This window comes from Tubulanus polymorphus, chromosome 1, assembly GCF_964204645.1.
Source record: "Tubulanus polymorphus chromosome 1, tnTubPoly1.2, whole genome shotgun sequence".
Lineage (NCBI taxonomy): Eukaryota > Metazoa > Nemertea > Palaeonemertea > Tubulaniformes > Tubulanidae > Tubulanus > Tubulanus polymorphus.
This window is the reverse complement of record NC_134025.1, coordinates 6,283,193-6,295,917: the sequence shown is the minus strand read 5'-3', so window position 1 is coordinate 6,295,917 and position 12,725 is coordinate 6,283,193. Positions and strand designations below refer to the sequence as shown.

Sequence of the window (12,725 nt, the reverse complement as noted above, 5' to 3'; positions counted from 1 at the left end):
AATCCATTCGATATATTAGTGACGAGCAGCTAAGTGCGATGTAGTCCTCGGTAAAAAAAGATACAACACGCTGCATGTACCAGATACATATGCCGTACTTGAAATGAGTTTTTGTCTGTATGCATGTGCACAAAATGCATAATCGTTGTCAATTATTTCGTCAAAAGCTGTGGTGCTGTTTAGGTGTTGAAACAGTGGGACTGCATCTATACCCTTAGATTTCCTTAATCGTAGGTTTCCAGTCCGGCAATTAAAAAAAATCCAGATCATAACATCGTACACAGCAACAGCAGTTACGTCGTCGCAGTCATCAGTTGTAGTCATATGAATGAGTCAGAAAACATTGTCGCATTTTGCGGCGTGTCACTCAAAGGCCAAACGCTGTGTATGTAGATGCTCTTATCTTCGTTTTTCGACAAATCAAATCAACGGCTCAACGAAGAACCCGGTGAACTAATTAGATGATGGGAAATGTGTTTCATTGACAACATAAAACGTAAATCGCCGCACCATCAGTAGTAGCACCAGAATAACACGGTTCTCAGTAACGCCACATAAAATACAATCCGTAAAGCCAAAACAAAATCACAGCACCACCAATCCACATTAGTCGAGGAGTTTGATGTCATTCAATGCGCATAAGTGAACTGAGAATGTATAAAAAATTAATGGATATGTATAATGTAGCAATTATATGTGTCACAGCAAACCTTGTTAAACAGATGTTCTATCTACAGCCATGAACTGTGTAATAAACTACATATAGAAAAAAAATCCATAATCGTTAAGTCCTCTATTGTATAGATAAAAACCATAATAATCCCTGATTGTTAAAATGTTTGGGGCCTATTGCTGAAAACCTTCGAGGATATATTTTCATTCTGGCTGATACGCATGTACCCCGATACCCCAACACACCTAGGTTCAGACTTTAAAAGGTCTCATGATGCAACTGATGACAACCTAACCTAGGCAGGTCAGCCTCGTGACTGCTTGCCACTCGATTCTCTGCAATGAGGGCTAGCGCTGAGGGCCTCTCAAAGACTCTGGTGAGTTTTCTACAAAATGATTTGCATTTCTAAGGTTTAGAAAATCTAACTAACTGCATTACATACATGATGAATCTATTTCAAAGTCTCAATGATCCATGGATTTACGGGCGCTTGCAATTACTACGAGTTACTCCTAGTGACTGCAAGTCGCAACAATGTTAAAGTTTTTGCGACCGGCTCTCCCTGACCTACGCTGCTCTTGCGACTGACAGAGACTAGTCGAATACCATTGCTGACAATCATGTCAAAGTTGACCAGTTGCGATTGACCGTGCATCCTTGTTGCCAGGGTGAAATCTAGGGTGTATTAAACCAATGAAGGGTCTGCAGCCAGGATTTGTGTTGGCATGAGATCCAGCAGGAGGCAATCAAACCCTGGCAAGCGAGGATTGTGATCATGTCACATTGCAAGTCGACCTATGCCTGGCCTAACATCCACTGAATTCAATACGTATGGCATTATGAAACCAAAAACCAAATCTAGGGGTGGTTAAATCATTTCCGAGTCAATAAAATAGGCTATAATGGTCGCTGATGACCATTACTGTTTAAATGTCATCTTCATTTTTGAGTCACACATCAGTTCATGAGTCACAGGATTGAATAGAAATGTAGCGATCTATCTTCAATATTTGACAAGTGGTAGATTATCTCCGTCTTGATCATAATCATTTCAGAAAACTACTCATACAATTAGACAAACCATGCAGTAAATATGAATCTATTAAGAAATCAACTCCTATTACAAAGATTTGCATATCAGGTCAATTCGATAAAAACATTCCTGTTTTGACATTTAAACTTTAACAATTGAAGTAGAGAAAAACTGCTCATCCTCAACCAACGAGTATCTGCTAGCAGAAACAACATTACCTGTTTCTATGACTTTATTAAAATATTATGTTAGCTGATATTGTAAGATGAAGCCATATCATATATACATACGTATTCATATATAATTATATACACAGAGAAAATTTGTCATATTACTGAAGGTAAAATCATATAGCAATCAACTAGTAAAAGCAATCAGCAATACATCTGAAATAATACTGGTGATTTAAAGATGATATCTGATTAAAATCAAGTTATTCAAATGTAGTAGACCTGTTGCTTTTGATTGAGTAAAAAGGAATTTGAATGGTACACAGGAAATCAAGATGTAATTTTCAAGTCTGTTGTTAACATTCACATCACCATGGCCATGATTCTTAAACCAATTCCAATTGTATTTGATATTCAAATGATGACCATTTGTATGGAAAATGCGTTTCAGCAGTGACCCTAGCTTCAAATAAATCGTCATCAAATGCAAATTATGGATATTTAGATGCTGATAGTTCATCTGTGGTACCATTAGCAGAGGTATACCGTATTCGAAAATCGATACACGTTTTCAGACGCATTGCTCTTGTTTTCAGAAAAATGTCATTAGAAAATCTCAAGGGCCAGAAGATTTCCTCAGATGAGATTTTTGGTTGAGAGAAAATCCCTAGATGGATCAGAAAGCTTGTGTAATGCGTATCTCCACTCTCGCCAGTAATAGTGAAAGAACAGATTTGGTCCTCTTGGATCTGGATCTCTGGTGAGCGCCAGTCAAAGACTTTTTTCATTTTATAGAACACAAAAGTATAGTCTGCATACTACCGGTACCCACAGCTCCAACAGAAAACACCAGTTGCATGCATGAATATTTTGTAATTTGGAGAATATTTGTTCGCCTTTTTTCACTTATTTCATAATTGCGAATTTGAATTTGACTCCAGATTCAAAGTTTCAATGAGGAGTCTAATCTATATCTCTGCTGGCTTGATTTTTGTGAAAATAGTGATTACGTATATCAATTTCATGACAGGCAAATGACTGGGTTAATTTCCTCTCATTTCACCTGTTAAGCAAATGGCACAGGGTTCAGTGATCGATTTAATATCATCCCACCTGGTGCTTTTGACATACATGTGTTTTTCTTAGAATAACGTTCCTCATGTCGATAATTCTGCTCGGCAACATTAGAAAGCCATCTACAACGAACTCCCATCCTACAAATCGACATCAGCCAGGCCAAACAATCGAAATCATAGGTTCCATCTGACAAAACGTTCCACATTCTCAACTATTCATCATTGAGTGTAAAGGCATCTTTGAAGGTATAACTGAGAAATTACAGAAACATCTTCATGCATTTTAGTTTCCATAGACAAGTGACTGATATCAATGAAGTAAAAACCAATAATGAAAACAAACTAGATGAGAATTTGCCCAATTCTATGGGCCATTTTTTCTATTTCTCCTTTGGCCAATCAATCTACCCTCGAGTCAGCTAATATTTCTAAAAACTCTGATTTCACAGTTAATTCCAACTTAGGTTTCCCACCAAAATCAACTCCTCACTCACTACATCCTAGCAGCTACAGGCATCACATAGGAACCTTGTTGCTACCTGCTGTTTTGTTATAACTTCACCATAAATCAGTGTTTGAAAACGTCAAATTCTCATCTAGTTTGTTTTCATTAAATTGTAGGTTTTCACTTCATCTTCGTCCATTTCTTTGAACATTAACAGAGGATATATTTGAAACTGGGCAAAACCTATTCAAACATTTCTATCAACTCCAGAGGGGTTTATCATCAAAAGAAACGGTTTTGATAAGAGATTTTCAAAGTGATTATACCTGGCCAGGTGATGAAGATGTCTTTGCTAATTAATCAATTCTAACCCTCTTTCATCTGCAATCCCTCATTACAGTGATGAAAAATATAGCTACCGTCATCAAACCCATCCCTTAATGTACAAACGACGCATAACCGTAATAAGATGCAGGCGTCAGCTTCGTGACACCAAAATTAAACTTTAAACGAATAAATCAGTGATATTCATTGACACGGGTTTGTTGGTGTTTCCAAAATTTGCTGTTGATATTTTCACATACTCTTTAAATATCAAACTGTGTACCAGGACCCAGTGTGACGATTAAGAGAAGTGACAGGGCATTTACTGGGGATCAAACCCGGGGTCTTGTACGAGGAAAGCAAGTGTACTAATCTATAGACCAACAGAACTAGCCCACTTGGCCGGTGGTTATACAGCTTGTCCTATATGCGTAATACCAGTTCCAAATTTATTTTTCGCTCAGGGTTAACTCATCGAAAATAAACTGATTCTAACTGGGTCCTAAATATTTGAAAAATGAATAAGATTTGTGATTCACGATCAGGGGGGGGGGGTGTTTTTACTTCCAATACACTAACATCATCCCCAAAAATTTGTAAATGTCATGTACTTTTTTTGCTTCATGGAATCTGCTTAATAACCTGGAGCATCATCATCATATATGTATATGTGCTATCATCTTGGTGTGCATAGTTTCTTATTGCTGTTCTTACCTCCATGATATCTTGACTCCGTTCTACCCCGATATCCGATACCTTAGAAATATTTCATTAGCAAAAATTGCATGTCTCTTCTCGTGTAGTAAATCAGAACCAAATGTTTAGAAGTTGTTCGATAAAGAACCGATTCGAAGAACACAGCGGCAAAGAGCTGCGAAAAACATGTTTCGGTACCGCCATCTTATCGATGGAATTAACCGAGGGCGCCTTTCTCTCTATTTTTTCCACAATTTGTCATTGTCGATCGGAATGGAAAAATTTTCACACGGACGATAATATAACCAAAAGCGATATTACAAGTTTCAATACTTTATTCACACGAACAATAGATTTACAATATTGCAAATATGCACGAGATGAATATAGATAAGTAAAATGCGTGCCCACGATTATGACTAACATTTCAGCCCTTTTAGAACAGATATTTTCAATGACTGATTTGTTAAGTGCGATACTGATATGAATCTCACCCTTTTTGAACTTGCTGTCAAGACGGAATCGAACGGTTGGAGCGTCTGCTTCAGACATCGCCCGATCATCCAAATCGGAAGTCGCGTATTCCGTACTGTAGATATTGTCATCGACGGACTGGGCCTGCCGCCGTTGATAGTATTTCGGAGGCTGAGGACTGATCGATCTGTACCTCGGCTGAGGACTGACCGATCGAGAGCGCTCGAAAGGCGATTCGACTTCCAACGAGGAGCGCTTCCCGAACGAGCTCAACGGCGGGCTGATCGGCTGCGTACGCTCCGGCGACTCCACTTCGAAAGAAAACTGCCTATTAGGTCGCGGGCTGACTGACCGACTGCGTTCCAATGGCGAGATCACTTCTAACGACTGCTTACTGAACGTAGTCAGTTTCGGGCTTAGAGATTGAAATCGTTCTTGAGGTGACATATCTAATGAAAGATGCCTCCCGAATGCATTTGGTTGAGGACTGATAGCACGCGGATTCTGTTCAGGGCTAATTATAGATGCCGATCTATTACTTGATGAAGTTAGATATTGTCCGATGTCTGGATTCTGAGTAGTTCCCGGCTGCAATGATCGCGATTCGAATGGAAATACGAAAATACTCGGAGTAACCGACTGAGTTTTTTTCGAAGCTTCCGTCGACTTCGGTTCCGGTGACTGATTTTCCGCCGAATCCAATCTCTGCGGAATCGGACTCAGCGGTCGTTTCAAATCTAATGGAGAAATCCTGATATTCGGCGGGTTACAGGATCGGTATTGCTGCTGATTCACATCGCATGGCAGTCCGTACATACTTCTATCAACGGATTGCGCTCTGAGTTGCGGAGGTCTTGGACTACGCGATCGACCGATATTGGAACGGGCGGTCGATCCATGTATACTGCTGCTCCGTACGGGCACTGCCGGTTTCGGTCGCGTTTCCGATCTTGGCCGCGAATCCACGTTTTTCATGTACATATTCACTAAACACGATTCGAGTGCCTTTAAATGTTCGTCCGATGCCATTTTCTCCGTGAGTTTCCCTTCTACAGCCTTCACTTCTTTTACGCTAGCATCAGATCTTACGACACTCTTATTCTCCGCGACTCCGGCGTTGCCTACTGTGACGTTTTCGTCATCAATCGACGGATAATGCTTCGATTCACGAAACTGCGTACGACATTCCGCCGTCTTCTTCTCTTTGATGCTCGAATCCAACGAACGCGACAAGACCTTCTTCACCGTTTTACGTCTCAGCGGAATTCGAATGATCTTCGACCGTTTGTACGTCAACGCCGGCGGTGGAGAACCGGGCCAGTTATTATCCGAGTCGAATAATCCGTCCGCTGTTCCCGGGCTCGTAGCCGATGAAGCCGGCGGCGAAGCTGATGAAGGTATATCCACCGACACGTAATCATGGGATACTTGAGCCGATTCGCCTAATGGGTAAGTAATATTCTGTCGCGGTTGTTCCGGAGACAACTCGGGCGTTCTCTGTCGTTCTCTATATCTGATATCCACCTGCGCGTATACATCCTGATCGGGAGATGGTGAAAATACGTCGATGAACGACGTCGAAAATCGACGCCGTCCTTTCTTTAAAGCGGATACCGTCGATCCCATATCGTTGCGCAAGATCTAATAATCAAAATCGCCGGCGTTTGACGATGATTCCGCGAACTGTCGTTGACGGCTGCGACTGACGGTGTATCGCAAATTGTTTACGCTGCTGCCGAATAACTTCTGACGTCCAACCGATGATATTAGTTATACTGCATTACAATACCTTTCTGAGGTAAGTAACCATGGTAACGCAGTGCTATTTGATTCCGAGATCCTAACAATAGCGACCAAGTTTTCTTAACATCAAAATGGGAAATTTGAGTTTCTCAATTTCGTAAGGCCGCTCTTAGTAACATATTCGTTTTACGCCGATGGAAATCTATAAAGCGATTGGTCGTTTATAGTATGAAATTAGACGAGAAAATCAAATCTGATCCCAGCAAAATTTCGCGAAGCCGTATTGATTTTTATAATGATTATTTTAGTAGCAGCTGCAGAGAGGGCTCTAGTGGTAGGGTTGGTAAGACTGTTTCCGAAAGAAAGCTCATTGGTAAAATGTTAAGTCATGTTTTGGAAATACAGAGAAGCTTTTGGAATTAAACTTTTTTATAGAATTAATTCTTATTATCCCGTAAAATTTCAGGGCAACTTGACATTTTAAGGAGGCGGTGCGCACCCCCTGCACCCTCCCCTTGGATCCTCCCCTACTGTTTCCCTATCTGAACTTAGCAGATGACAGAGAAATATTTCAATTTGATTTGACACCTTTATATCTGTCTCAATATCAACGGTATCATCACCGATATTCTAAAATTCAATTAAATATAAAACTACTTAAATAGGAATGAATGGAAAACTTTTAAATGTTTAGGTTTGTTTGAATGAGAAACAGAAAGCCTTTTAATTTACCTAGTCTCCGGTTTACACCTGTGAATTACTGTTATTTGACTAGTTGCGTACAGTATTTCAAATCAAACATTCAATATTAATGATGTAAATAATTCATGTAACCAGCAAGTTTACAATGCACTAGAAACAGCAATTAACAGGGCAAGTACAAAGGTGAACAAACTTGACGTAGAATAATGCACATTTTAAATTAGATGCTCAACCAGTAGTAACAAACTATTTCATTGCACAGCTTGTGAGGAGAAAATATCACATTATATAGGCCCTAATCAATTTTTCTCATTTAAAGCCTGTCAGTTAGCAATAAGGAAAACCAATTACTTTTTCCACAATTTTACCATTGAAAACGTGGCTTTACGGATATCTATTGCATTTGCTACAAGGTTATAATGATATTATTGACCAATGAAAATACAACATGTCCAGCCAAGTCAAAATGTCCAAAAGCCTATATCATACTCATACAAATAAAGACATGTTTCGATTTTATGTATGGCCAGGTTTTTATTGGCTATATAAAAGACCTGAAATTAGGGTTTAACTGGATTTGACAGTAACCTTGTATAAACGATCTTTTCCAAAGTCCGATTCATGGTCTTTTGAGTTTAATTCTTGATAAATAATTTTCGTCTGAAATCTTTTAGATTTGCGTATAGTGAGGGTTTGATCATACTACCTATTCCCCATGTCTGAGTGTGGCTATTCTACTATTGAAATGGAACAGAAGATTTATCAAAACTACACTAACACATGCTATTGCCTCCTATTATCTCGAAACTCTAACACTTCAAGTCTTTCGTATTACTTTTAAATTTCATAATTCAAATGAAAGGAAGAATAGAAGTAACCAAAGTTTCTTTTAACAAGCAAGCGCCTTACCGGTAGATCGGTGAAATAAAAAAACTTCCTTCTATTTGATAGTTAAATCTGGCGAGTAACCACCTCCAATCAAATGGATATTTAATCGCTTTTGATCAATCAAATCAATCATCCGCCGATAGAAAACACGGTGTTTTACAAACTTTCATCGATCGATTCAGCGTTAACAACTAAATTGCACTTAGTCATCAGTGGTTAGCCACTACACCGTTAGATAGCAGCACTGCATTATGCTGTTCGATATTCCACACAAAGTTTTCATCTACTAACGCAGTCACAAACGAACCCCGATTGGTGAAATGACTTACCAGGTTGAACAAGCCTTGTATCAAATATTTTCATGACGTGTCTATTGTACGCTGTAACTTGGAACATAGTTTCAGGGTAGTCCTGTATACAGGTAATATTAACGGGTACAACATCCTCCGACACTCGCTCCCATCCGAGCTCACCTTCAGTCATCGTCACCTGGAATACTTCAGCCCATAACCTAAAATATATTCAAACAAATAAACCATTGAAAATTGTATTTTTGATTACAAACTTGCAAGCTTTTCTCGATAAACTTATCTTATTTCACTCAAGTCTGTAGATGTACAGATTTTGAGCTTTTTGTGGAAAACTTTCTATTATCAGAATATTAACCAGCAGGTTATAAGCCAAATCCATGTGTTCATGAAATTTTGATAACAACCCATAGCCAAAATTTGATGTTAAATTGTTTAAGTGTGTATACATATTACACATTTGTTATGTGGTTAGTTCAGGGCATTTACATGACTTGTTAAAGATGGAAATGATTTTTGAAGGTCTACAAGCATGTGACTGGTTGTAACTCGATGATCCGGCAACTTCTAGACGGTGCTGTCATCTGCTAGAATCCACGGAAACTAAAACGCAACGTTTTAGAATCCACTGGAACTATCCAGTCATTTAGCAGCAGACATTGAGATTTATTGCCACTCATTCCTCGCGAGGTTTATATAGACCTGGTCTTTATCCCATTAGCGAAATATCTGCCACACAGTTACATTTTTACTGTTAATTCATGATGTCCGATTGTATTCATTGTACACGTCTACTATCTGAACCTATCAACAGAAATCTAATGAAATGTTTGTAAAACAATTGAATCTTTGAGATAACAACATTTCAACCAAAGTTTTAATCATATGTATTTTAATGGGGGTGTATAATGGTTCTAGAAGCAGTTACTAATCTGTCTTTCACAAACATTGTACAGTTTGTCATTTGTTATATGAAAGCCGCCGATGATGTCCATGATGATTCATGGACATTCACCAAGGTCCCCTAGTTCATCGGTGCCACGTATCTGGACAGATGAAAAATTCTTGTCCGCAGTTGTTCAATTGTCAGAGAGCTGGTTGTCTGTTGCACTTACAATGTCATCTCAGGAAGGTGCCAACCATTCTGACCCTTCAGCAATATCTGATAGGGATGTCTGCTGTCTGTTCTACATCCAGCTATTCAATGACAGGAAGGTTTCAGCTATAACAGTCATCGGGTTAATGTCATCCCGGGATGCATCGAGAAAGTGCCAATCCCAATATTCATGTCAGAAAAGTGAACCCTCCAGCAATTTTTATCTCAAGATGGTGCCAAGCAGACTTGGTCATGCAATTCCTCCAATGCAACTTGTTGCCAACTTGTTTCTTGATGTAGATGTGTTAAATTCTAAGGTTACGCATTCCCAATAGAATCGTTTTTACTCAGACAAAGTGAATTATAAATCATGTATCGTCGCATGAAACAGATACATGCCTCCTCGCGTAAAGTGTGGACACTGTCATGCTGCTCTTGCAGCACTGTTGAAACCTACTTTTTGCAGTGGACACTGAATGACATTAATCATATATGCCGTACATTAAATCAGCACAGTCAAGATCAGATCAAACAACTGTAATACGTAAAGAGAATTTATATGTAGACAGAAATGTTGGCAAAGAAGTAAAGATTGGTTCCTATATGCAACTCTCTCATAGCTTACTGTTTCAATCAATCCATTACATACATATGTAACAAAAAACTGTGAATGCATATTTTGATGCAATTTTGTTACCATATAGATATTTCTAGTACACAGAGCACACAGGAAAAATTTGGACAAATCAAATGCACCACTTCATTATTATGATCAAAGTGTACCATGTATTATATATACATATATAAAGGACATCAAATACATATTAGCATGACCCGGAAAATGCCCATCACCAAATTAGCTCGGTTAGTACGAAATCCACCCGACGGAATGACAAAATACATGATTAGGTAGTAGTACCTCAGAAGCGAACTTACCAAGCAAGCGTGTTAGCAAAGTCCCACATATACATATACCCATCACACCCTTCGATTTTATCAGTTAGGAACCCAATGTTTTTTTTTTGTGTGAAAAACTTGTGTAATAGGTACATATATATTTGTATAACAAGTGAATGAAACTTCGCGGCAATAAGCCCGAATTAATTCATCAGACTTATCACAGCGAGACGAAAGAAAGTACCACTAAGAACTGATAGATATCTGATATTTTGTTAAAGCCACTCTGTGCTGCTTACCGTTTCTTGTAGCCTTCGGTTATTTTCCTACATATACAACAACAGACAACATCAATGGTCACGAGATACATGTAATATTACACTTCAACAAAATGCGATATTCATAAATTGTCTTCGTTCATTTAATAACAGGGGCAGTTGGATCCAGCAATCGCATATTCACCGGCTAAAAGATCATATATCACTTCAATTTTGACAGCCTGGGTAAAGAGAGGATTTCAATTTTTGTTTGCACCACTTTTTACGAAGCAAATGAAGCACCCTGGATCCATCGTCACTGCTTTTATTGTTCCTTGAATCTTTGATGAGTTTGTTCACAGGTCGGTAAGTGCATAATGACCAAAAAAAGTATATTATGGTTGTAAGTTCCTATTCATAACGAAAGAACTCTGGGGCAGATCGCCCGAAATATCCATCACAAACAGTATCACTCAATGATTACGTTATGAATTCAGATATGATATACTGGTATTGGAAATGAAATGATGCCTAGAGGTGTATAAAGAGCGATGATTTGATATTGCTAATAACAGTTGAGGGTATATTGAGGTATGCGACGAATCAGTGACATATTCATCAATAATCCATTTATAACGAGAAATAATCGTCGATAGATGCAATATCAAAATGAGTGAAATTCAATTCGAAAGAAACAGTCAATCAAAAGCTCATGTATAATTCACGTACAGGATTTACATTTTTACATTGATAATATTCATTCTAGGAGTTTTCTCCAATGCAAGAGAATAAGAGGGTTTATAATGACTATCGTCAAATATCGATATATGAGACCCTTTTCTAAATCTAAATTCTCAATTATTGCTCATCATATAGTCATAAGTTGATAGGTGTTTTGTACTTAATCAAGCCGTGATCACACAAGCATTTTTGGCCCGGCCAAATTTGACCCAAACAAATATGTCGGACAAGGCCCGAGCCAAATTTTAAGATGCAACAAATAAATGCATGTGAATTGCAACTGGTTCTGGAAGCGACTCTCTTTGTTTTGAATGCATTGTTTAGTTACAAGTGAGTGGTTTGCATGTGAACCCACTCTCTAATTAGGCGCGAGCCAAATTTGACTCCGTGCCAATTTCGCCCACTGATCGCGGCTTAAGTGAAGGAAGAAGATGAATGCGTTTGACAATATCAGATATGAATGGAAGAATAGTATTCAAAAGGAAGAAAAGATAAAAGACCAGCGACAGACACATCAAAGAGCAGTTGAAATAAGCAAGATTACGTGTTAAAGGCTCAACCTTAAACCCACATCAGACACCATACATTTTTTTTTGGTGACATTTCTTATGATGTCGGAGTGATATTAAAGGTCTTCTAATTGTAATATCTACGTGTAATGGCTACGATGCCAATAAGAATCAATCTACATGAGATTCCATCCATGTATATTTTTATATTTATGAGATTTATGAAATCTGTGGTAATGTAATAGTATTTTTTATGATAGAAAAATTACCAACGATTGCACTATCAAATAACATATCAAGATTTATCATGTACACAAATGAGTTCATGGCATGAAATTGTTCTAGGGCTACTATCAGAGCTCAATATGGCCTTCTAGAGCAAGTTTCCAGTTAATGGTTAAAATCTGACTCAAAGATAATGAACTAATTGAAATGAGCTAATTTTCTAATTAAAAAATACCTGAGACATTCATAGCTCGATATCATGCCATATATTCAGTAAAGGTATCACTACAGCAATGGAGAGTAGGTTCGTTCAGATACGCATAACTTTCACGATGATAAGAACAAAGAACTACAATCTGAATACACAGATTCTTACCTCAGCAGATGGGAATCCTTTTTTGGGTACCAAGGGGATTCACCATCTCTGTAGGGCTTCTTCCAAAGGGGTGCACACAATTTGTTCCCCAT

General features: G+C 38.4%; 1 protein-coding gene across 1 annotated transcript in view; it reads right to left on the bottom strand.

Annotated features, from left to right (window-relative positions):
* Positions 1 to 12,725, bottom strand: part of LOC141915536 (protein still life, isoform SIF type 1-like) — an 18,585-nt gene extending 5,860 nt beyond the window's left edge. Inside the window, exons 1-3 of the mRNA XM_074807101.1 lie at positions 12,634 to 12,725; positions 10,825 to 10,851; positions 8,554 to 8,735 (exon numbers count right to left, since the gene is read on the bottom strand). Of these exons, the coding sequence (XP_074663202.1) occupies positions 8,554 to 8,735; positions 10,825 to 10,851; positions 12,634 to 12,725 (301 nt within the window). The remainder of the gene's footprint in view (positions 1 to 8,553; positions 8,736 to 10,824; positions 10,852 to 12,633) is intronic.